This window comes from Rhinopithecus roxellana, chromosome 11, assembly GCF_007565055.1.
Source record: "Rhinopithecus roxellana isolate Shanxi Qingling chromosome 11, ASM756505v1, whole genome shotgun sequence".
Taxonomy (NCBI): Eukaryota; Metazoa; Chordata; class Mammalia; order Primates; family Cercopithecidae; genus Rhinopithecus; species Rhinopithecus roxellana.
The window spans coordinates 30,196,090-30,222,092 of NC_044559.1; the positions used below are offsets into that span (position 1 = coordinate 30,196,090).

General features: G+C 47.9%; 1 protein-coding gene across 1 annotated transcript in view; it reads left to right on the top strand.

Moving 5' to 3' along the window:
* Nucleotides 1-26,003, top strand: part of TACC2 (transforming acidic coiled-coil containing protein 2) — a 261,013-nt gene that overhangs the window by 179,528 nt on the left and 55,482 nt on the right. The window contains 1 exon segment of the mRNA XM_030940741.1: nt 24,108-24,244. Coding sequence (XP_030796601.1) covers nt 24,108-24,244 — 137 coding nt within the window.

The following is a 26,003-nucleotide window of genomic DNA, read 5'->3' on the forward strand; positions in this document are numbered from 1 at the left end:
GTGGCCCCTCTGCTCAGGGTTTCCCGGAGCCCTGCTGACAGGCAGTCACAGTGGCTCTGTGTCCTTATGGGGCCAGGAACTCAGGCCAGCTGCTGGGCCAAGTTTACCGTCAACATTCCAGCTTCATTTACTCCAAGGTGTTTGTGGAGTTCCAGAGTCTGTGGATGTTAGAACTGGAAACATCAGGATTTTAGAAATAACAGAGGCTTTAAATCCCCCAGCACATCATTTGTGAAATATCACTTAGGTCTTTGCGGCTAGTCATTATTCAAAGTAAGTCAGGTAGTCATTTTAATCTTTTCCCTTTAACTTTCAGTGCGCTAAAAGAAAATGTTTGTAGGTGGACGTATCATTTGGTAAATTCAGATCAGAGGCCTCTTCCCACGTGGTGAAACAGCTTAGATTGCAAATTCTTTCTCCCGTGAGGAAATGCAATGGATGGTTAATTTGGGAATAAAATGAGCCTCCTTGGCCCAGGCCCTTCCATGTATCTTTGCTTTGAAGTATTTTTTTCTTTTCTGTCTCCATGTAGCTCCTTAGGGATGTTCTAGAGGTCGGTTCCAAGGAGGGTGGGTGTTTACTGTGTTTAGCCCCAGTGGAAAATAGTTGTAGCCGTCTTCAGAGAAAGCTGACCCCTCCTGAGGTCCAGCAAGCCCAGAGGTGGTTGGACAAATGTATGGGCTCTAGGTACCCGACACCTGTTGAGACTGGCCTGAGTTAAAACCATCCAAGCCTGAATGTAGAGCCCTAGAGATGAGCTAGATTGTACTCAAGGCTGCAGGGATATGACCCGTGACTGCTGGGCTTGTAATGTTATGTTTTGACTCATGGTTACAGATGCTATTGGTCTAGGTTGAAGCTTGACATTTAGAAAATACCTGGGCTGCTCTCCGATTGCTGCTGGGGAGAGAATCAGGCAGGGGAGGGGACAGTCTGTTGTTGCTGCCCACCCAGGAGGAGCTGAGTTTGCTGCCGCAGTCCTGTGCCAGCACCACCCTTCATGGGGCTCAGATCTGGGCCTGTGTACTTGAGAAACAGCCCACACCCAAGGGGCTCCAGCCTCTCACGGTGGCTCCTCTGTACCAGTTATCCAGGCCCCTGGTGGAAGCTGCACATTGTTCATTGTTCTGCATTAAAGGGAGGTGCCTACAGTGGTCTGGAAGTATTTTCCCTCCAGGAAGAAGGCGGGAGAGGTTGGCTTTATTGGCTTTACTTTAGGGAGAACATCTGTGCACATTTAGACCCTGCGTGGAACTTCCCAGCTGAGCCTCTTTCAGAAGAGGATCCTGTGACTGCCCATTGCCTTTCATGAATGGCCCTAAGATACCATCTGGGGGAGTGAGGAACATCCCTCACAGCACCAGGTTCTTGTGGCAGGAGGAAAAGCCAGGAGTGCACAGAGGGTGAGCGAGAGGCAGCCGGGGAGGGCAGGGGGTGAGGGGCAGGCCGTCCCTTTGGCATTCTGGCCCCTGTGTGAGAGCGCTGTGTTTGGACCCCCAAACCAGTGACTGGTGGAGTTTGTGTGAGCAGGTGAAGGCTTGTGACCAGGAGCCTGGGGCCAAAAGAGGTGTTTCTGAGCAGAGCTGCACCCAGAACATCCTTAGACAGGCTTTGCCTGTGGCGTCAGCCTGGGTACCTTTGGTTGCAAGTAGAAAAAAAAAAAAAACAATTCAAACTGACTTAGAGAAAAGAGGGCATATATCGCCTGTGCCTGACAGGTGGGATTCCTCCAGGGGTAATTGCCAGGATAGCTTTAGAAAAATGGGCCCTCCTCACCCCAGAAAACCCCAAAAAGCCCAAAGCATCAGAGTTTTTGGGTTTTAGAATCACCTTTGATCTAGAACAGCTGACTTACTCTTGTGGTTTCCTGGGGCTGCCTCATCCTCTCTGCAGCCTTCTTGACAGACATACTGGCTTCCAGCTGCCAGGGGAGTTCCCAGAGCCAGGCTGGGGAGGTGAGGGCCCTGAAAGGAGAGCCGGGCTCTACGCTCTGGGCTTTGGCTTGGTCCACGAATGCCCCTTGATAGCTCAGCTCAGTCTCCTGCCCTAACTGAGGAGGCCATGGGAGGCAACCTGCTCCTGGGGCAACTTCCAGGTCTGGCACTTGTTGCGAGCATCTTTACGTGCCAGGGCACAGCCTAAGGGAAGTGACACGAGACACAGGAGAGGCAAGGGGCTGGAGGAGTGTGGTCATACGTGGCACTGTGTTCCTAGGAGCCGTGCTGCTGATGGCCCTGGGGTCAGTGGGGAAGAGCACCAGGCAAGAAGGGAAAGCGTGTCTATGGAAGGTGGTCCTTCACTTGCCCTGTGAGATGAGGGGAAGCAGGACTTCAGGAGCCAGAGGTCTTCCTTCTCCATGCCTTTCCTGCCCAGCCTTTCTAGTAACAGATAAGGGAAGAGTGTGGCTGAGCCTGCTATGGAGCACACACCATGAATGCCAGCCCCCTCTCTGGGGCACAGCTCTTACCCTCAGCCCCATGCACGTTCCAGGCTCCATGACCTGGGGCCAGCAGCCACCTGCTCCCACAGACAGGGAAGTGGGCTAGGCTGGGCTGGGCTGAGCCAAGCCAAGCCTAGCCTGCAGCCAGCGGAGCTCTTCTGCCCGGCGCCTCCTCTCTCTCTCCCTTTGTGGGATGGGACTATCCCTGTTGTCCTGGTCATGCCACAGGGCTTGGTGAACTGTCCAAGGGTTCTTTGTCCTGACTGTAGTTCTCTGTTTCCTCTTTGTTTTTCCAGTGGGTGCGACTATCAGTCCATATCTGTGACCTGCATATTTTACCTGGACCAACAAGACAGGTGGCCTGAAGGCTGAGGATGTGCCTGGTAAACTCAGCCAGCACTCCCAAGATAGAGCCTGCCCAGATCAGCTCTAGCCAGCAATCTCTGCTGTTAAGAACAGTGCAGCGCTTTGGCAATACCTCCCAGAAAAATAGCTAGTGGGCAATGGCACTTGCTCAGCGCAGACCTGCCCTAGGGTTCTGGACACATGACGGTGCCCACTCACTCCATGGGCTTGACACAACTGGCATTCAGGGCCTCATTTGTGATGTCAGTGAAATGGAATTAACACCCCATCTCCCTCTCTGTTGCTAAATAATTCTGTAGGTAAGAAAGAGAATACATAAGTGTTTAGGGAACCAGGAGAAGAATTGGTGCATAAAACGTTCGTGAAACACTGTGCTCTTGTTTTTTTTAATTGACAAATAAAAATTCCATTGTAGAATGGCTAAATCAAGCTAATTAGTGTATTACCTCCCCTACTTTTTGTGTATGTAGAATACACTTAAAATCTACTCTTAGCAATTTTCAAGTATATAGCACATTGTTATTGACTAGGTATAGTCACTAAGTTGTACTTAGCGTAACTGTTGAACTAACTAGTAGTTGAACTGATTTCTCTTAGCTGACTGAAATTTTGTGCCTTTGACCAACATCTCTCCCCCATGTCCCAGCCTCTAGTAAACAGCATTCTACTCTCTGTTTCTGTGAGTTTGGCTTTATTTTAGATTCCCCATGAAAAGGAGATCACTGTGGGTTTCATTTGTTTTTAAATTTTATTTACTTATTTTGAGACAGAATCTTACTCTGTTGCCCAGGCTGGAGTGCAGTGGCAGTCATGGCTCACTGCTGCATCAGCCTCCCCAGGCTCAGATGATCCTCCCATCTCAGCCTCCCTAGTAGCTGGGACACGCCTGGCTAATTTATGTATTTTTTATAGAGATGAGGTTTCTGCCATGTTGCCCAGGCTGGTCTCCAGCTCCTGAGGAAACAGTTCTCCTGCCTTGGCCTCCCAAAGTGCTGGGATTACAGGCATGAGTCACTGCACCTGGCCTGGTTTTGTATTTTAAATACAGCATAATTTTTGGTGAAGAAAAACACTGAAACACTGATGCATTGTGGGAAAAGATACATCAGTTAATGTGGGAAAGGATACATTAGTTATGGTTAATGTGGGAAAGGATACCTTAGTTAATGTGGGAAAAGATACATTGGTTAATGTGGGAAAGGATACCTTAGTTAATGTGGGAAAAGATACATTGGTTAATGTGGGAAAGGATACATTAGTTAATGTGGGAAAAGATACATTGGTTAATGTGGGAAAGGATACCTTAGTTAATGTGGGAAAAGATACATTGGTTAATGTGGGAAAGGATACATTAGTTATCACTCCTGAACTGTTTGTGACAACAAGGAAACCCCTTCATGCCCGCACTAACCCTCAGAAACAAGCCTGCTCAGACCCTGTTCTGTCCAGAATGCTGTTTCTATTCTTTGTGCTCACTCCTTGGGTTCACATGTTGCATTTCTCGATGTAGGCTCGAAATTATGTGAATTTTTATTTTTCTGGATACTGTTTTTCTTCCACTTCTTCAAATGTGACTACGCTTTCAAAAATTCAGACCTTAAATGCCTGACAGAGTAAGAGGAAAGGAACCGAAGGCGTAGGGGTGACCAGGTACAGATTTTCCTGGAGACTGTCTGAATTGTCTACAACTCAGGGACCCAGCGAAATACCTTCTCACTATCCAGAGGTAATATTTTATTGGTCAAAAATTGTAGAAGATGGGCCGGGTACAGTAGCTCAACACTTGTAATCCTAGCACTTTGGGAGGCTGAGGCAGGCAGATTACTTGAGCTCAGGAGTTAGATACTAGCCTGTGCAACGTGACCAGCATGACAACATGGCAAAACCCTGTTTCAAAAAGTACAAAAATTAGCTTGGTGTGGTGGCGCACGCCTATAGTCACAGCTGCTTGGGAGGCTGAGGTAGGAGGATCACTTGAACCCAGGAGTTGAGGCTGCAGTGAGTCGTGTTTGCACCACTGCACTCGAGACTAAACAACAGAGTGAAACCTTGTCTCAAAAAATACACACACACACACATATATATGCATATGAAGATGAAATTGGAGTAGTCAAGTTGTAAGATAGAAAAGGCCAAAGTGGCAGAATGGTAGCTGCGATGAAGATTGGGTGCCACTCAAGTTGACTTTCATTCTGAGTTTTCACATTTGTAAACTCAGAGGTCTGGCTCTTTTAATATATGGGTCCTTATTCTTAGAAGTAAGAGGCTGGCTTTGTCATTTAGGATTGTTTGGAAATTGGCATTCCTGAAATTCTCCCTTCGGGTCCTCCCTGATCAATAAAGAACTTTGGCTCTTACGCCCGGATGGACAATGGTTTTGTGCCTCAGAGGCTCCCACAGGGGAGTTTTTTGAAATAGGCTGGCTCTTGTTTTATGAGGGTCTAGGGGACTCATGCCAGCGCTCACAGCTCATCCTAGCTAAAGAGAAAGAGTCACATCATATGTGTAAACAAAAATAGACTTTTTTTCTCTGTAAAATGTGTGGCCTTGTAGAGAACCATGCAGATTCAAGCTGCTCAAAGGCCTGATGTGGCCCCAGGAAGCCAGAATTTGAATGAGATTAGTCACAGCAAGTCAGCAAATGCAGGAGATGGAAAACTGGCTTCCTCCGCCCACCTAGGTTCTTTGACTGGGCTACAAATTAAATGGACATAAAACAGATTAACAGGAGAAAAAACACAGTAATTATGTGGGTACTCCTGGGAGTCCCACAAAATATGAGACTCAAAAGAAGGCTCAGAAGAGGGAAGCTTATGTAGCACCCTGAGCCACAGAAAGGAATAGGGGCCTGGGGTTTCTGGTGGGTGGTGGAGACAACTTATGGAAGGGTGAGGGGAGGAAGTGTAGGGTGAGTAAATGTGGTCTTGTTATGCCTATAAAATCTCTTGGTTCATCACAGGTGCCTGGGGCAGCCCCATGTCCTGATAGAGATACTTTACTAATGTAGATTTTTTTAATGGATATCAATGTGTTTTACAAAAGGACAGCTTTTCAGAGCTACTCCTGTGTCTAAAGTTTATCAGAATAACCAGCCTCAGATATGACAAGCATAGTTTGGGGTGGTGTATTCTGGTCTCCTACAGTTATATTTTGGGGTGGTATGTCCTGAGCCCAACACGGAAAAGGAGGGCCGTAGGAATTTAAGAATTTCAGATAAAGTATTTTCATTTTGGAAGGAGCAGTGGAGGGAGGCTGGAACAGAGAGAAAGTCAACTGCATTTGGAAGATGCAGTTTGAAAAACAATGAGATGATTGTGCACAGGGCCTTTTAAAAATTATAATGATGGGAGGACGGAGTTGCAGAGATGATGGCACGAACCTGTAATCCCAGCTGCTGGGGAGGCTGAGGCAGGAGGGTTACTTGAGCCCAGGAGTTAAAGGCTACAGGGCACAATGATTGTACCTGTGAATAGCCACTGCATTCCAGCCTGGGTAACATAGTGAGACCTGTCTCTAAAATAAATAAAATGATGGTGCAGGGAGTGGATGGCTCAGAGGTGAAAGGTTTTCTGAGCAGCAGGAGAATGAAGCTGGGGAGGAGATAAGGCCCAAGCCTCTGGGGCTGTGATCTGTGATCACAAACAAACAGCATTATTCTGTCGCAGAAAGAATTGGGAGTGTGGATTTCAGAGGTGTACGGGGCAAAACTTGAGCACAGCCCTTCCAGAACTGCCATGGTTCCTGCTAGAAGCTCCAGATCCTGGGTAGAACAACACGCCCCAGATTCACTGAGGAGGCGAAGGAGCAGCATTTCATGCCTCTGGGAGGCCCCTAAGCCCTGGGTTTAACCCTGGGTTCAGGTGTCAGGAAGCATATCAGGAAGATGGACAGCATTTGATATACAGTGATAGGATGGCTGAGCTTACCTCTGGACATCTTAGACTTTTTGGGCTGCTACAACAAAATCCCATAAATTGAGTGACTTATAAATAACATAAATTTATTTCTAACAGTTTCGTAGGCTGGAAAGTCTTAGATGAAATTAGATTTGGCTGATGGCCAGAGCCTGCTTTCTGGCCCATAGCACCTTCTTGCTGTGTCCTTGCATGGCAGCAGGAGTGAGGGGTCTCTCTATGGCCTCTTTTATAAGGGTTTTTTCCTTTCCTTTCCTTTCCTTTCCTTTCCTGTCCTGTCCTGTCCTGTCCTGTCCTGTCCTGTCCTGTCCTGTCCTGAGACGGAGTCTTGCTCTTGTCGCCCAGGCTGGAGTCCAGTGTCGCAATCTTGGTTCACTGCAACCTCCACCTCCCAGGTTCAAGCGATTCTCCTGCCTCAGCCTCCCTACACAGGCACATGCCACCACGTGTGGCTAATTTTTGTATTTTTAGTAGAGGCAAGGTTTCCCCATGTTGGCCAGGCTGCTCTCAAACTCCCGACCTCAGGTGATCCGCCACCCTCGGCCTCCCAAAGTGCTGGGTTACAGGCATGAACCACCACACCTGGCCAGTTCTTCCTTAGTTCTGATGCTGGATCAGCGCATCCTGTGCTGAGTTAAAAAAAACAGGATAAAGGGTCAGGTGCAGTGGCTCACGCCTGTAATCCCAGCATTTTGAGAGGCCAAGGCAGGTGGATCACTTAAGGCCAGGAGTTTGGGACTAGTCTGGCCAACATGGCGAAACTTTGTCTCTACTAAAATTACAAAAAATTAGCCATGGGGTGCGCCTGTAGTGGAGGCTGAGGTGGGAGGATCACCTGAGCCTTAAAGTTTGAGGCTGCAGTGAGCGGTGATCAGGCCACTGCACTCCAGGTTGGGCAGAGTGAGACCCTGTCTCAACAAAACACAGGATAAACCCCTACTTTTTTTTTTTTTTTTTTTTTTAACGCAGCTTATATTAAAATTCCAAGTGAAACCAGAAGTGTGACTTTTAAGTAGCAGGAACATGGAGATAATGGAAAACTTGGAGCCTTTGATGAAGGAGATTTGAGAAAACAAAGCACAAATCTGCTCTTTAACACCTTGCCATGAAAGTTACAGAATACTGAAGCATGTTTATAAGTCAGAGGTCTGAAAGTCATGATGAAGAGGAAAAGCCAGGTGACTGCTGTCAGATTCAATACCTTATCCTGTTTCTTTCATCATGAAATTGAGTAGTTCGTTGGCAAGACGGTCAGGTCTGAGCATCTATTTTAATTCTTAACCTTGAGACACTGATGCTTATGTGATGTGGGAAATTGTATCTGCTCATTAGAGCTCTGATATGTAACTGAAATCTGAGGTTACTTATCTGCCTTGTCATATTTAAACCACTGATTATGCTCTGACATTTTTGTTACTCTTCAATCAACCAGTATATAAAAGATTCAGAATCTCTGAGAATTAAGAAAAAGCTATTATCTTCCTGGTATCAGTTATAGTGCAAGTAAAAAGCAATGCTTTTTTTAGCCAAAACTTTCCAAAAGTACAGGTTGGGATCTCAGATCTTTCCTTGATGCCCTTCACTTTAAACCCTACTTTTTTTTTTTTTTTTTTTTTTTAGATGGAGTCTTGCTCTGTCGCCCAGGCTGGAGTACAGTGGCGTGATCTCGGTTCATTGCGCGCTCTGCCTCCTAGGTTCACGCCATTCTCCTGCCTCGGCCTCCTAAGTACCTGGGACTACAGGCGCCCGCCACCATGCCCGGCTAATTTTTTGTATTTTTAGTATAGACAGGGTTTCACCATGTTAGCCAGGATGGTCTCGATCTCCTGACCTCCTGATCCGCCCGCCTTGGCTCCCAAAGTGCTGGGATTACAGGCGTGAGCCACCATGCCTGGGCTAACCCCTACTTTTACGTGTGACTCAAACCCGGCCACTTCTCATCTTGGTGGCGAGCAAGCTCCGTACCCTTCTGCTTCCACTCCTGCTCCTGCTGCTGTTGTCACAGTTGTCAGAATGGCCTTCTGAAAACAACTCGGGGGCCAGGCCTGGGGGCTCATGCCTGTAATCCTAGCACTGTAGGAGGCCAAGGCAGGAGGATCACTTGAACTTAGAAGTTTGAGACCAGCCTGGGAAACACTGGGAGCCCCTGTCTCTGCAAAAAATGTTTTTAAAAAATTAACCAGATGTGGTGGCTCACACCTGTAGTCCTAGTTATTTGGGAGGCTGAGGTGGGAGGATCACTTGAGTTCGGTAGTTTGAGACCAGCCTGGGCAACATAGGGAGCCACCATCTCTACAAAAAATTTAAAAAACATATAGCCGGGAGTGGTGGCATGTATCTGTGGTCCCAGCTACTCAGGAGGCTGAGGTTGGAAGAATCGCTTGAGCCCAAGAGGTCGAGGTTGCAGTGAGCTGTGATTGCGCCACCGCACTCCAGCCTGGGCAACAGAGTAAGACGGTGTCTCCAAAAAAACAGCAACTCAGGGCGAGTCCTTTCCCTGTGTAACCCTCAGTGACTTTCAGACTCCTCATGGGTCTCAACGAGGCCAGGTGATTGTCATTGTTACCCTCCTCTCGGGTCTCCTGACAAACTTCCTCCTTCTTGCCCACTTTGTTTTCTTAAATGGCCTGAAGCCCATTCCTTGCACCTGCCACCCTCCTTCCCCTTCCTACCTCAGGGCTCTTCATCTTTTTGTTCTCCCTGCCTGAAACTTTCTTCCCCCTAGTTCTAATGACTGACTCCTTTTTCACTCTTCGTGTCTTAGCTTTGAGAAGCCTCCCTTCCCAGGGAGTACAAGAGGAAGAATTTTTTTTTCTTTTTAGAAGGAAAAATTAGCCAGAGTCTTGCTCTGTCGCCCAGGCTGCGTGGAGTGCAGTGGCACGATCTCAGCTCACTGCAACCTCCGCCTCCCAGGCTCAAGCAATTCTCCTGTCTCAGCCTCCTGCCTCAGCCTCTCCTGCCTCAGCTGGGATTACAGGCATGCGCCCCCATGCCCAGCTAATTTTTGTATTTTTGGTAGAGGCAGGGTTTCACCATGTTGCCCAGGCTGGTCTGGAACTCCTGACCTCAGGTTATCCACCCACCTCAGCCTCCCAAAGTGCTGGGATTACAGGCATGAGCCACCACGCCCGGCCAAGAGGGAGAAATTTTAAGGCATCCTAGAGCCTAGAACAAACAGTACCAGGCAGCCCTTCTTCTGTTTGGCTGATTACAGTTTCTCTCTTGAGTGGCTGTGAATTAATTCAGTAAGTATTCACGTGAAATTTATTGCTTAGTTTTACAATCTCTTGCCCACAGCCACTTTAGCAGTATGTGTCTGTGCGTGTATGTTGTACAGGGCATTGTGGGATGTGTGGGAAGAGCAAGAAAATCACATTCTTTTTGCATAGCTCTGTAAACTCAGGAATCATTGGTACAGCTGTCCCCTGGCTCCTGGGAGCGTGGCCGTGCTTTATGTTTCTTCATTGTGTTAAGGTGAAAGAAAGATGCAATAATTTTGGCTGTAGAATTTTAGCACTTTAAGGACTGGAGCCAGTAAATATCTTCTAAGTGCCTGGCATTGTGCGAGGTGCCTTACAAATATAAACTAAGCTCTGAAAGCAACCCATCTACTAACCTTCTATTGCCCATTGCATAGACAAAGAAACTGAGGCCCAGGGGTGTTAAGTAACCTCTCCAAAGTTACGCATGAATTTGGAACCAGATCAGTTGATGCTCATGTTTGATGGCTGTGGTGCTGTTTTCTTCTACAAGATGTCAGAATCGTGTAATTCATATATTAATATGTGAAGAAAGTGCTTTAATTTAGACTTTATCATTTCAGAATTTTTAATAAGTGGGTTAAAGATTGAGTTGAGGATGCTGCATTATGTATGAGAGAATGGTGTGAAAACATCGGAAGCAGGAAAAGCACATTTTCAAGGCATTGAACAATACTTATTCCCTACAATTAGTGTGCTGTTTACCAGCTATTCTTTTTCTTTTTTTTTTTTTTAATCATGTAAAGAGGTTAGAAGAAAGGAACAAAAGATTTAAGTCTTTCTTCCTCGTGATTGTGCTGCTTTATTGCACTGCTTGCAGATTGCGGTAGAAAATAAGCTTTTAAAACTTTCTAGATTTTCAGGCTTTCTACTAAGCCGTTGCAGCTTCTCCATCCACATCTGGGTTTGCGCACTTTATTTGTATGTGCCAAATCGTGATTGAGACTCATTGAGACACACAGTAGACCACAGATTGCCATATTTAGCAGAGCAGGGAAAGAACTCTGGAGAGTTTGCCTTTCTGATGAGGGAGAAGCGCTGTGGGAGGTATTTGTTGAGCAGCTACTCTGGGCAGGACCCTAAGAACCATCAACTTTCAGATGAGTGAAGCAGACCAAACATGAAACTTCCTCTGGACGCAGGTTCTGTCTGAATCGGGCAAAGCTTCAGGTCGCTGAAAGCCTAATTCAGGTGCGTGTTATCCATGGCAGGGAGGGCGTGATGCCTGATTAAAATTCCAGCTGCTTGGCTCCCACCAGGAACTCACCACGCTTTCTGAGTTGCTTGGGATTTAGCCAACTGGTTTGAAAACTGCATGTAAGGTGTGTCTGTATTTGTTAAAAACAATGACTTCTCAGCAGGACACAGTAATGGGTTTTCACAGAGTGAAACATTACCAAGAGATGAATGCAGGGGTGTGATTGTCCTGTGCACTAACAGCCTTCAGATCCTTTCGCCATATTTGCAAGGTTTTGAAGTACCGCTTTTAAGGCAAAATTGTAAACGACAAGTTATAAAATCAAAACACGTGAGCTTTAATTATTGATGGAAAATGCAGGATTCTCGTCAGCAGGGCAGCCTCCAAATATGCCTTTCCTGATTTTGACCAGATGGAGAGAAGAGTGAAGGGGCATGGCGTGGAGAAAGAAAGGTGGATATACAAGAGGCAGAGACTCAGGGGCAGGTGGAGGCAGAGGCAGGTTCAAAGACACACAAAGAAGCATAGGTGAAGATACATTCGACATAAAAAGCTTAGGAGCCAGGTGGCTCCTAAGCTCATATCTGTAATCCTGGCTCTTTCGGAGGCCAAGGTGGGTGGATCGCTGGAGGCCAGGAGTTCGAGACCAGCCTGGCCAAGATGGCGAAACTCCATCTCTACCAAAAATACAAAAAATTAGATGGGTGTGGTGGCGTGTGCTTGTAATCCCAGCTACTCGGGTGGCTGAGGGATGAGAATCACTTGAACCTGGGAGGTGGAGGTTGCAGTAAGCCAAGATCGCACCACTGTACTCCAGCCTGGGTGAGAGTGAGACTCTGTCTCAAAAAAAGAAACCAAGAACAACCGGGTGTGGGGGCTTAGGAGCCAGGATTCCAAGGCCAGAGCTGCTCCTGCTCTGAATCCTATGGCCTCGTCTTTGCAACAGTCTACCCTGAGACTGTCACCCTCTCAGTCTCCCGTTGGCCCTATGATAGTGTTACCCTTTGCCCAGGATGTGATTAATGAGAGTAACAGAATTCAGGGTTGACTTGACTCTCCTGCAGAGGTCTGGGAGAACCTCCATGTGACAGCCTTCCCATGTCACTCCATGTGGGTTCCAAGAATCTCAGGCCATTGCAGCTGGGATGGCATGGCATGGACATGTTCTGAGACACCCCTCCTTGTTTATATGAGCGAAAGGGCCAAAAGAACAGGGTGGAGGGCCTGGCTGGCTGCCCCCATGGGCTGCTATGGATCAAGATGCAGAAACTCTGCTGATTCATTCCCCTGGAGGTAAGGCTGCTCTGGGATATGGCAGCTCCCAGACCTACCAGAGACTGATTTGCAAATGAGAACTCCAACCTGTTCACATACAGGAGCCTCCGTGAGCAGGGATGGTACTTGGCTCAGAAGACGTGTATGCTTGTCTTGGCTCTGCCCTTGCCCCTGAGTGGTTCTGAGCCCTCAGACAAGATGCTGAGCCACTTGGCTCCAAGTTCTCCTCCTCAGTACCCAGGAGGACTTGAGCATCTTGAGAGTGGGAGCTTATCTGTCTGGTTCACCAGCCCAGGTGCCCACAGGTGATGGGGAATAGGTCCTTCTGAAACCGTGAATAGTCAGGGAATGGTATCCATGTGCCTCTCCTGTTGTCAGGATCAGTCATGAGGAAGCTCTGAAGGACTGTAACATGTCAGCTGAGGTGAGCGGCCATGGGGTTCTTCTCATTCCTGACACTTCTTAGCCCCTGGCTGAGGCACCCCCATCCTGGTCCTTGGGTACCTGCCTGAGAAACCATACTTGTAATCAGAAGGACGCTTGGTGAGTGTGGAACATGAGCCTCTGATGCAGGATGGATGTGTCTTGCTGGCTGGGGGACGCCTGGAGGGGGTCCCTGAGGCACCCCTGATAGTACAGCCTGGGGGTGGGGGGGTGCCCTGGTTGGTGTGTCTTCCCTGGCCAGTGCAAAGGGGGACAGCTACATTTTTGCCACTCCTCTGCTTCTTCCAAACTCCTTGTTGGCTCCTTCCCTTAATCCATGTTTCCCTGGACAAAATCCAGCTAACCGGATCCCACCTGGGTTCCATGTGTTGGTTGTATCCAGGACCTGGATGAGATTTGGAAGAACTTGCTGAGCACATCTGGGAAGACCCTTGAGTCCCCAGCAGGGTGACTGAGCTCTGCCTTGTTGGGGCCTGTATCCTCCCTTGTACCAAGGCAAGCTTGTTTCTGGTACCCGTGTTTAAATATCTTTTTCTGACTTACATAAACAACACCTATGTGTTGCTTTTATGTGTGTGTGTCTATACATAGACATCTATGTATGTCAGTGTACATATGTATTTAGGTATCTTTGTGTAAGTCTATATATAATTATTTTATCTGAAATAAACTCATATTATATACACATTTCTTAATTTGCTGGGTTTTTTTTTTTGCTACTTATCACCTAACTGGGAGCTATCCTGATTGTACATGCAATCCCACTCACCTTCGTTAACAGTGATTATGTTACTGAGGGGTGATAGCGATGGGGAGTCTGTCCCCTGCTAGGTGCTTGGGGAAGCTCCAGCAGTTGGCCAGAGCTGACTGCTCTTCGAGTTCTTGCATCTTCTTTATGGTTTTTCTGTCTCTGCTATCACTTATTCTTTTTTATTGATTGATTGATTGATTGATTGATTTTTTTAGTAGAGCTGGGATCTCATCAGGTTGCTCAGGCTAATCTGAAACTCCTGGGCTCAAGCAATCCTCCTGCCTCGGCCTCCCAAAGTGCCGGGATTACAGAAGTGAACCACTGTGCCTGGCCTGTCACACGCTCTTTTTTTTTTTTTTTTTTTTTTTTTTTGAGACAGAGTTTTGAGTTTTGTTCTTGTTGTCCAGACTGGAGTGCAATGGCGTGATCCTGCTCCCTATAACCTCCACCTCCTGGGTTTATTCAAGTGATTCTCCTGCCTCAGCCTCCTGAGTAGCTGGGATTACAGGCACATGCCACCATGCCCAGCTAAGTTTTGTATTTTTAGTAGAGATGGGGTTTCTCCATGTTGGCCAGGCTGGTCTCGAACTCCTGACCTCTAGTGGTCCACCCACTTTGGCCTCCCAAAGTCTTGGGATTACAGGCGTGATCCCCCGCACCCAGCCATACTCTTTATCAATGCTATCTGTGTGCCTGCCTCCAACATTACCCTACCCCTTCTCATTTGATTTGGGTTCTGAAACCAGATACCAAACCTATTAGACTAGACTGTAAAAGAAGGCTAAGTGTGTTTCCAGAGAAGAGCAGACGGATCTTTTTATTGAGTCATGTGCAGGATCCTTTAGCGTAAGCTCTGTGTCTCATGACTTGGTTGAACAGAAATGTTTGTGTTTTAGGGTCCTGGTTGTGTTTCAGATGGGTAAAGGGGTACTCGTTTGCTTGTTAAGTGGCTTGTGAATAGGTAGGGTGTTACTGTACTTCTCCTCTCTAGAGAAAATACAAGGACTTTAATGACAACCTGTTGAAAGCTCCTTCTTATGTCTTTTTGAATTCAGTTTTCTTTTCTTTTCTTAATAGTATCCATAAGTAACTCATTTTCTATTCTTTCTTTTTTTTTTTTTTTTCTGAGACAGAGTTTCGCTCTTGTTGCCCAGGCCGGAGTGCAATGGCGTGATCTCGGCTCACTGCAACCTCCGCCTCCCGGCTTCAAACTATTCTCCCGCCTCAGCCTCCCGAGCAGCTAGGATTACAGGTGCCCACCACCATTCCTGGCTAATTTTTGTATTTTCAGTAGAGACAGGGTTTCGCCTTGTTGGCCTGGCTGGTCTCAAACTCCTGACCTCAGGTGATCCGCCCACCTCGGCCTCCCAAAGTGCTGGGATTACAGGTGTGAGCTACCATGCCCGGCCAAGTAACTCATTTTCTATTACATTTTTTAAGAATCTCAGTTTAGGCTGGGCGCGGTGGCTCACGCCTGTAATCCCAGTACTTTGGGAGGCCGAGGCAGGCAGATCACGAAGTCAGGAGATTGAGACCATCCTGGCTAACATGGTGAAACCCCGTCTCTGCTAAAAATATAAAAAATTAGCCGGGCCTAGTGGCGGGCGCCTGTAGTCCCAGCTATCTGGGAGGCTGAGGCAGGAGAATGGCATGAACCCAGGAGGTGGATCTCGCAGTGAACCAAGATCACACCACTGCACTCCAGCCTAGGCGACAGAGCAAGACTCTGTCTCAAAAAAAAAAAAAAAAAAGAATCTCAGTTTAGTGGTCAGGCCCAGTAGCTCATGCCTATAATCCCACCATTTTGGGAGGCCGAGGTGGGAGGGTCATTTGAGACCAGCAGGGTGTGGTGGCACACACCTGTGGTCCCAGTTTACTTGGGAGGCTGAGGCAGGAGGATCTCTTGAGCCCAAGAGTTTGAGGTTACAGTGAGCTATATGACTGTGCCACTGTACTCCAGTCTAGGTGATGAGCAAGAATCAGTCTCTGGAGGGGAAGAAAAATGAGGTTTTTTTTTTTTTTTTTTGAAACACAGTCTTGTTCTGTCACCCAGGCTGGAGTACAGTGGCACGATCTCCACTCACTGCAACCTCTGCCTCCTGGGTTTAAGTAATTCTCCTGCCTCAACCTCCTGAGTAGCTGGGATTACAGGCGCCCACTACCACACCTGGCTAATTTTTGTATTTTTAGTAGAGACGGAGTTTCACCGTGTTGGCCAGGCTGGTCTCGAACCCCTGGCCTCAAGTGATCCACCCACCTCGGCCTCCCAAAGTCCTGGGATTGCAGGCATGTGCCACCGCCCCTGGCCAAACCTGAGTTTTAAGATTCCAATTTAAGTTATTCAATCAAGGAGTTTAGCTACAAAGAGACTTTGGAGATACCTGTGTGTGAAGGCAAGGAAACTAAAAAGGCGGTCCGAGGCTCTTGTTTCTTTATTTCTCCTGACACTTGATTCAGTTTGGCCTTTCTCCAGGAAGACACAGCAGGGTCCAGTTACAAATTGGTGAAATCATGAGCCCGGGTTGTGAGGGCCGGCTTAGTGTGTCACTCTGCACTTCCTGCAGTGGGCCCTCAGCCACTAGAAGGTCACTTCTCTTTTGCAAGGAGCCTGCTATTGTCACAAATAAGCCAATTTCAAAATCAAGTATGTTTGTGTTAGGGGAGTGAGTTTCAGCAGACACACGTATGCACACCCATATGGGCACAGTGCCACACTGAGACCCCATTCTGGAAGCAGTCCCCTGGCCCTGGATCTGTGCCCCTTGAGGGGAGGATGAAGTTGACCTCAGCATGACCTGGAGCTCGCCCTTTCTTCGGTACACTCTGGTGTCTACAGGCGGCCTGGCTTAGCACCAGCCACAGTTTGTTCCTGCCTCCAGGGTCTTTTTCCTGTCCAGCTCAGCAGCTTTGACCAAGTGAAACAGAGGACTGGGTCTGCTTGCTAGCAAAATTACATTTCCCCACATTTTCTTTTCTTTTCTTTCTTTTCTAATTCCAGCCACTGGAATGCAGTGGCGTGACCTTGGCTCGCTGCAACCTCTGCCTCCCAGGTTCAAGCGATTCTCAGGCCTCAGCCTCCTGAGTGGCTGGAATTACAGGCGCACGCCTCGACGCCCAGCTAATTTTTGTAGTTTTAGTAGAGACAGGGTTTCTCCATCTTGGCCAGGCTGGTCTGGAACTCCTGATCTCAGGTGATTCGCCCCACCTTGGCCTTCCAAAGTGCTGGGATTATAGGCGTGAGCTGCTGTGCCCAGCCCCCAATTTCCCCAAATTTCTAATGCTTGGAGGCCAAGGGCAGAGTCAGAGCTGCAATAATAATGGGGAGGCATTATTCTTATGGTCATTAATATGTCCATTTATGTGACAGTCCCAGGGCCTGGGAGGTCAGGCGTCTTGCCTAAGGCCATGTGCTTGTCAAGGGGAGCTGGGAGGCATCCTGTAGTGGACTCTGGTTGTTTGTGGCCTGCCTGCCCTCCCTTCCACCTTCTGCCTGCCTTTGGGGAAGTCTGTCTCCCCATTCTGTTGAGTCTCAGCAGGTTGTTCCATTGTTAAGGTTCCCTACCCTCTTCCAGCCAAGAGACCCAAGAGGAGCGAAGTAGATACTCCCTCCCTGGAAGTTAAACCATGAGGTGAGATTCAGAAAATGGTTGGCGGACTGAAGTGCCCTCATTCCTGTCTCTTCAGATGTGGTTCCTTAGCTTCCTTGGGTTTTTAGTAATTTTTTTTTTTTTTTTTTTTTTTTTTTTTTTTTCTGAGACGGAGTCTCACCCTGTCATCCAGCCTGGAGTGCAGTGGCGCGATCTTGGGTCACTACAACCTCCGCTTCCCGGGTTCAAGCAATTCTCCTGCCTCAGCCTCCCAGGTAGCTGGGACTACAGGCATGCGCCACCATGCCTGGCTAATCTTTGTTTTTTTTTTTTTTTAAATAGAGACAGGGTTTTACCATGTTGACCAGGCTGGTCTCGAACTCCTGACCACAGGTGATCTGCCTGCCTTGGCCTCCCAAAGTGCTGGAATTACAGGCATAAGCCATGGTGCCTGACCATGCTTTAGTTTAAATTCAGAATTGGGTTCCTATTTCTTGCCACTGTATTCAATTAACACCTGGCCGTAACCCAGGAATGGGACTCCTCAATCTGCGGTGCTCTTTCCTCTTAGTCATGCTGTTGCTATAACCTAGCGATGGTCAGGACGGCGATGGTCAGGACGGCGATGGCCAGTGCTCCGGGAACCCTGGTAACATCACAACATAGCCACAAAGTGATAGCTACTTGATTCTGAAAATAGGACCTGCTGGGAATCTCGGGGTAAATGTGTTGTCATCTGCTTTGATTTTTCTTGAGGCAGCCATAGGTGGCAGCCTGGAAAATTCTAGCAGCCTGGCTTGCCAGAGCCAGCTCGGTGTTTATTCATGGAAGGCAGCACCTGGCTGGCTGCTTCTCAGTCACCTGACTGTCCAAGATGGGCCTCGGCATTTGCTTGTATTGAAATCATGTTCATATTTGCCTAAATATTGATATCACAGAGCAGTTCCTTTTGTATGTGCAGGATGGAAGAATTAAAGCAAAAGACCATTTTGTCAGCCCTTAAAAAAATGACCGGTCTGATCATGTTGTTTTATGCCAGCGAGGTGTGTGTGTGTGCACAGACTGGGGAGGGGAAAGCTTTTATTGGCAAGACCATCTGAAGGTCTCATTCAGCGGAATATTTTGTTGAATAGAATCTAGCATGCTGCAGTTTCAAAAATATCCACTCACTCACAGATTCCTCAGACTCTTACCTGAGATGAAGAGATGAATGAGACTGATCTGTCACCGAGGGCTCAGTTTTGTTTCTGGAAGGTCTCCCTCTCTCTTCAGGGATGGCAGCTGCTCTTTCAGCCTGGACAATGCTGGCTGGCTTTCCCCAAGCAGGGCTTTTGTCCAGAGCTGTTGCTTTTACCTGGGCTTGGTCTTCAAAGGAAAAAGAGGTGGGAGGAGGAGGGGAGCTCAGAAGAAGGAAGCCCCTGTCTTTGGCCTGCACTGTCCTTTCACTCTGAGGGGTGGTCCCAAGACCCTCCCTCCAGTTCCTGGATCACTTTCATGTTGGGAGCTGCAAACGGGAATTCTAAGGAATTGACCTGGATTCAAGTATGGAAGTGTCCTCTTCCCCTTAGGCAATGCTCAAGAAGGAATTATTTCTTTATAATCAGGTAATATTCAAATGTTGTATAAACTTTAGATTTCCAGGATGGGTGTTGTATTTAGAGCAAGGCTCTTGTTTGGAGGCAGTGCTCCATGAAGGTAGGCCCAGTTCTGTGGAATTTCCAGCTCTGGTTGTCATGAATGGGCTGGCCACCTCGGGCAAGCCACTTTAGCTCTCTGGGCTTTAGCTGGGATAAGTGTGTTGGAATAGGATATGATCTCTAAATTTCCTTCCAACTTCCAAGATTTTATGGCCTTTGCAATTTATTATTCCAATCCCTTGAATTATCTCCAGTAAAACTTGAGCAAATGTAACCATTTAATGATATACTGGGAACTACATCTATAGTACCTCTTTATTACAAGATGCTTGTGTTTTAGAGATATACTCACACGTTCACACATGTGTGTATATATGTGTGTATGTGTATATTATGTATGTGTGTGGATGCTCATCTTAAACTATTTTGTTGTCATAGTTCATAGAAGTAAAAACCTGAAAATGTTTAAACCAAATCACAAACACAGGGAAACAGGCTCTTAGGGTCTGCATTTTCCAGCTACCTGACTCTTGCTTTGGGGCCATTTTCCATGTCCTTCTTTGACACAGTGTGTCAGCTGTGGAGGTGCTTAATTCAGCATTGTGTGGAACAGAGGCTTTACGCCTGCTCTGGGACTCTAGAGACCAAGAAAGTACTTGAAAAACACGTTTTTAAGCTGAACTAGTGCACACTCGAGGAGCTCGGCAGGGTCCTGTTTTCGTGGCCAGCACAATCTGTCCACACTTGGATTTATGTGTTTCCCTCCTGCCTGCTTGGTTGCACACACTGCACCGTGTGGTATTGGATCCCATTAGCACACTGATTGCCTTATACTGATAGGTTAATTCGGTTGGTACAGCTGGTTGACACTCCTGCCCTGTCTGCCTTATTAAAAATTATTGCATGATCACAGGACAGGCCGTTAAAAATCAGGGGCTGTTTGTAATGACTCAAGGGTGCATCTCAGGACTCTTCCCAGTGATGTGCAGGGGGGAGAAATCAACAGGCATCCGGCTACCTCATGTCTCCAGCCCTTAGTGTCAGATTTTCAAGTTCCTCCAAACAACTTAATTGCTCTCCATGATAGACCTTATAATACAAGCATATTGTAAATTGAGCTCACTAAAATGTTTGGAAGCCACAGATGTAGCAAAAAGGGCATAGGTTTTAGAGACAGGCAGTTCTGGATTTGAGACTTAGCTTCCATCATTTAGTAACCGTACAGCCTCTGGCAAAGGAGTTTGCACCTCTATTGCCTAATTGTCTTATCTGTGAAATGGGCCTGCTCTCTGGCAGCCAGGACCTTTTCTTAAGAGTCAGAGTCTCGCTCTGTCATTCAGGCTGGAGTATAGTTGTGCGATCATAGCTTGCTGCCGTCTCAAACGCCTGGACTGAAGCGATCCTCCTGAGTCAGCCTCCCACATAGCTGGGATTACAAGTGTGCACCACCATACCTGGCTAGGCAGGACAGTTTTGAAGACTTTAGATGTGTGTACAAAGGGCCTATTCCTGTGCCTGACCCATAACAGTATGTTCAACAAATGGTAGTAATTATCATGCTTTTCAAGCTAAGAATTAAAGTGTTATAAGCCAGGGGTGTCCAATCTTTTGGCTTCCCTCGGCCACATTGGGAGAAGAAGAATTGTCTTGGGCCACCCATAAAATACGCTAACACTAATGATACCTGATGAACTGTGAAAAAAAGATCACAACAAACTCTCATAGTGTTTTAAGAAAATTTACGAATTTATGTTGGGCCGCATTCAAAGCTGTCCTGGGCAGCATGCAGCCTGTAGACCGTGGATTGGACAAGGTTGGTTTACACTGTAGAAATATAGATATTTTATTGCATTTGCATATTTACTTCTGTGGTGGACATAGCATATGCATGTCCTGATAAATACATTTTCCTATAATTTAGATATTTCCTATAATAGAGATATTTCAGCAGATTGTAACGACAGCATTTCTCTTTCTGCTACATTTTTGTAGCAAATTAATTTTCTTTTCTTTCATTTTTAAAATGTGCGGAGCCTTAACAGAATAATTTCTTGTACTTTGGTTTTTTTCTAGTAGGAAAAGAAATATCAAACAGCCAGTGGGAATTGCGCTCATACACTGGGCCTCCAAAGTGCTGCTTTATTTTTATGTACAGACTCATTGGGGGTGGACTGCCGAAATCCTTGCTTCTTAGAAATGTATTTGAGCCCCTGGGAAACTGGATAGGGAAAAAAGAGCTAATTAAAAAAGCTGCCATCCACCTCCTCTAATTAACTTGCTCTCTGTTCCCAAGAGAGGGTTGAGAACTATGAAAACAAGGCAGGCAGCACCGGAAGTGAATGCCATTCTCGTGGTCCATGGTGGGCCCTGGTGTTTTGATGCAGAAATCGTTCATAGTAAACAGGCAAGGGACCACAAAGGGGCTTGGTGTGCCCTGGCCCACCCCATGCTCTGCCTTCCACACAGGGCGATAGTGAACGGCGGTCCCTCTGAGCAGGTGCGCAGGCTGGGCAGCTGCTGCAGCAGAGACCTCATTGGAATTCAGCAGCTAGAACCGAGGGGCATCCGGCCCTCCCTGTTGCTTGCTTGTGCTGTTCAGAAAGAGCAGGGCCTTTTGTGCTTCAGAGCCTGACGTCGCCAGTGCCCAGGAATGCAGAAGCCAGGGGATGGACAACTACTCAGGCTTTCCTCGAATCTCTGCTTGAGTGGGACAGCACCGGGGCCTCCGGACGCTGGAGAAGCTCACAGCATCTGTGGCTGGTGGTGCAGCTAACTTTCTGGGTGACATTGAAAGAGATTTAGATCCAAGAGATACCAGCAGGGGAATTGGGAGTGGGAGTTTGGGGGACAGAGGCTGTTCTTCAGCGGAAATGGCCTATGCCTCCTGGCAGATGTGGTCCCCAGTGGAATGGGCCCGGTGGATGTGGACAGCGGTGACCAGCAGTGGGGACTCTCGTCTGCTGGTGCTTCAGGGAGGCTCTGGAAAAAGGCAAGTCATCTCTGTGTATCTTGTTAGTGTTGCTCTTGATGGTGCAGTGCTGGGGGCCTGGTGAGGAAGCTGGGTTCCCAGGGCTGTACCCAGGGCCGTGCCCAGGGCCTGCCAGGCAGATCTGAACTCTCATTCTTCTTTGCTGCTCAGTTGTGTGTCCTCCTTTTGTTTTCCACAGTGATAAACAGATGCTTCAGGTACCTCGATCTGTTGTTGTGCAAGTGTGGATCTTACCTTCTCCCCATAGACAAAAGCTAAGCCCTTTGGTATTAATGAGTGTTTGTAAGAAGTCAGTATCTTCTGTTGTGTTTGCATGAATTTTTTCCTCGTGAAATTTAATAGTAGAGTGGGTTTGGCTCGTTGGATCCCATCAAAAGCAGCTATGATGTTTCTTTTAAACTCTTTGGTTCCCTGGAGGCTTTGTGGCTGGTTGGAGGAGCCAAGGTCCTTGCGGGGATGGAGGGGGCAAGGGGATCTTTGGTGCTGATGAAGTAAGTCACTGACAAACTAGTTGTAAAAGCATTGATATATATTTTCTGAAGTGAACTCACCAAATAGCTCTTTCTTCAGGTCCCAATGGATAGTGGAGGGATTGGTTTGGTTCCTGGTGCTCTCTGCCAGCTGGCTGGTGGTCTTTAGAAGATGATGGCCTCTACTGGGGTCCCTGGTTCTTTGGTCCTTGTGGAAGCTCAGCAGTCTGAGCATCTCTCAGTATTGGGTTGCACGGCTTGGTGACACGGTGCAGCTTCGTGCCCACACTGTCCGTAGTCACCTGCCAGGTCACCCTGATTTCATGTCTTCACCAGATTTGCTTACTGGGATCATTTGTGCCATTCAGCCACCCTAAGTGTCCACCCTCTTGATAATTAACCCCCTCATTGCAAATGAATAAATCAATATTTTGGTCTGTTTAACCCTTCCAAAATGGGACTCAGCCCAGCTGCTCCTACTGCTACCAGGCTAGCTGTCCTCTGAGGCAAAGCTGGGCTCAGGACCGTGGGCCTGTGGGTATCTTGAGCATAGGTGGAGCTGGCTTAGTACTGGGGGAAGCCTTATTCTTTCTGGCATAAAATGGAGTCACCGGTGGAAGCAGGGTGATGGGGAGGGCTGTCTGTTGGTTCTTCCTTGTGTTCTTTTTATTTTTTTTTAAGAGACAGGGTCTTGCTCTATCACCTAGGCTGGGGTGCACTGGCACAGTCACAGCTCACTGCAGCTTCAAACTTCTGGTCTCAAGTAATCCTCCTATCTCACCCTCCCTAGTAGCTGAGATCATAGGCATGTGCTGTGGTAATTTTTTATTTTTATTTTTTATAGAAATAGGGCCTCACTGTGTTGCCCAGGCTGGTCTCAAACGCCTGACATCAAGCGGTCCTCCCACCTGAGTCTCCCAAAGCGCTGGGATTAGAGGCGTGAGCCACCACACCTGGCCTGTTGGTTCCTCTTCAGCCCAGGCCAAGGCGTGGCCAGTGACCTCTCCTTGTTAGTGGACAGAATTTCTCCACATGGATTTTTGGTCCAGTTCTTTGGGTGAAGAGTCTTCCTTGGAAACAGACTTCCCTGCAGACCAGCGAGGGCCATTTTCACTATGTCGGGGTTGGTGGCTGTGCTTTGTGTCTTAGTCTGATGCACCCCCTGCCTGGCCAGCTTGCTGGCTTCCTTCATTCACTCCATTCACCCACTCAACACGTGTTAATTCCCGGCCCTCCACTGAGAGGCTTGGAGATACTGTGATAAACAAGGCCGGCTGCCCTCCTGTGTTTTGAGCTCAGTAGAAAAGAAAGACAGTAAACACCACTAGAATTAGTCTGTACTCACAAGTTATGAGAGGTGCTGCGAAAGCAGGACAGTGGAGAGGATGATGGAGTGGGATCATGTGGGTGAGTTGGCACCATGGCATTGAACATGTAGAATGCCCTTCTCTCTCTATTTGAATCAATACCTAATAATGAATGTGTGCGAAAGTTCATCCAGAGTCCGCTGTGTGTGTATTTGCCACTAAGGCGAGAAGCGTGTATTTCCAGTAGAGCCGAGTTCAAAGAATACATCATTTGTGTGCAATCAGAGCCAGTGATAAGATTCACCCTTAGGAATCACGACTGAGAAAGTGACTTTCCTCTCATCTGTGCCTGCACAGCTTAATTGAGCAGTGAGCTGGAACCCACTGGCTCTGGGTGCGAAGGCCACACTTGCTCAGCAGAACTGGCTCTGGGCCCCTTTCTAACCTGTGCTTCTCCCTGTGTCCTCAGGAGTTCCGATTCTGAAGAGGCATTTGAGACCCCGGAGTCAACGACCCCTGTCAAAGCTCCGCCAGCTCCACCCCCACCACCCCCTGAAGTCATCCCAGAACCCGAGGTCAGCGCACAGCCACCCCCGGAAGAACCAGGTAACCAAGGGTAGGGAAGTCCCCAGACAGCCTTGTGGCTGTGAGCCCTGTGGGAGATTTGCGGCACTTCCCCTGGGTCAGGCTGGAGGCGAGCACCGAGTCGGCCTCTTGGCTTTGTGTTGTGCTTGATGTGGCTTTTGTAGTTTTCTTTTTTTTTTTTTTTTTTTTTTTTTTTTTTTTGAGACGGAGTCTGGCTCTGTTGCCCAGGCTGGAGTGCAGTGGCCGGATCTCAGCTCACTGCAAGCTCTGCCTCCCGGGTTTACGCCATTCTCCTGCCTCAGCCTCCCGAGTAGCTGGGACTACAGGTGCCCGCCAACTCGCCCGGCTAGTTTTTTGTATTTTTTAGTAGAGAGGGGGTTTCACCGTGTTAGCCAGGATGGTCTCGATCTTGAAAATGAAGGGTGAACAGATACATTGGATTATTCTCCATTTGTTTTGCAGAATTTTAGGGGAGGCCTCTGGGGAGATCGGGTTTGGAGGAGGGCAGTGGGTCTTGAAAATTCACAGCACGGTCTTGGATTCTAGCACTTGGCGCCTTGCTCTTGTAAGAATGTTAGTTCTGGACAGGCCTGCGAATCTACATGTGTATTTCCAGCGCTAGGCTTGGGGAAGGAAGGTAGCCAGTGGGCGAGGATAGAGGTAGACATTCACAGCACATCATGGTGGTTTCTTTATTCCTCATGAGTCTTGTTGTCACCTGATTTCTTATCACATTCCCACATCTTTCTCCCTTAGTGTGAGTGGAAACACCTTTATGTTCCTTTTAGACAGGTGGTTAGTGGACAGATGGAATAGATCTCGTCCCCACCCCACCCCTGTGGTGTATTCTGCACCTCCCAGTTACACCAGCACAGAGAACCACCTCTCACATGGAAGATTCATAGGAGCCTGGAAGAGATGGGGCCTGCCAGAAATGGCTCCACAGGCTGGCCAGGGGGCTGGGGGGTCCTTAGACCTGAACAGCTCTGGGCCCTACACCTTAGAGGACCCCATTCTGGCCTTCCTTGGGCCTCTGGAGGCCCACAGCCCTCCCGTGTGATTAGGAGTCTGCAGGGCCAAACCCCTTCTACTGCTTCTAGGCCACACGCTGGATACCTGAGAGTGGCCACTGCCAGGGGCCCCCTTGTCCCCTTCTCTAGCTCTTCCTCCCGAGGGCAGACTGTACCTGAGAAGGAGCCAAGAATGGGGCTGGGTGCCTCCAGTATGCTCTTGCCCTGGCCGGGAGCCAGGTAAACTGTACAATAAAACAACATTTTGACCTTGATGTTGGTTTTAGAAAGAAATGGGTGGAATTCTTTTTATCTGCGGTGGATTCAAGCAGCCCATTGTTTTGGAAAGGATGTACACTCCCGGGGCTTTGTTCCTAAACCAGCAAGGCCCGGTGCTGGGACAAGGGGGCGGGACAGTTTTAATGAGAGCTGATGCCTTTGCTGGAGTCTGCCGAATACTGCTCCCATGTCCCCCGTCTTTGACAGCTCGTCAGTCCGCAGCAGTGTCTGGATTTTGCTGAGTCAGTGTAGACGCCAGGCTCTGGGAGGATAGTGACTGGTATTTCTTTGATTTGAAAGTAGAGAAGAGCCAGGAGGGCTGTCTATAGTTCTCAGAGAGTCATTTGCATCTCTTCCTTTATTTTGTATGATAAAGCATATAAAACTGTTATTTCCCATAATATTTTTAAAAACCTACCCATAAGTTTTCATGGAAAGTGGCTGGATGACAAACACATTGTAATCTCTAGGTCAAATATGTGATGAAGAAT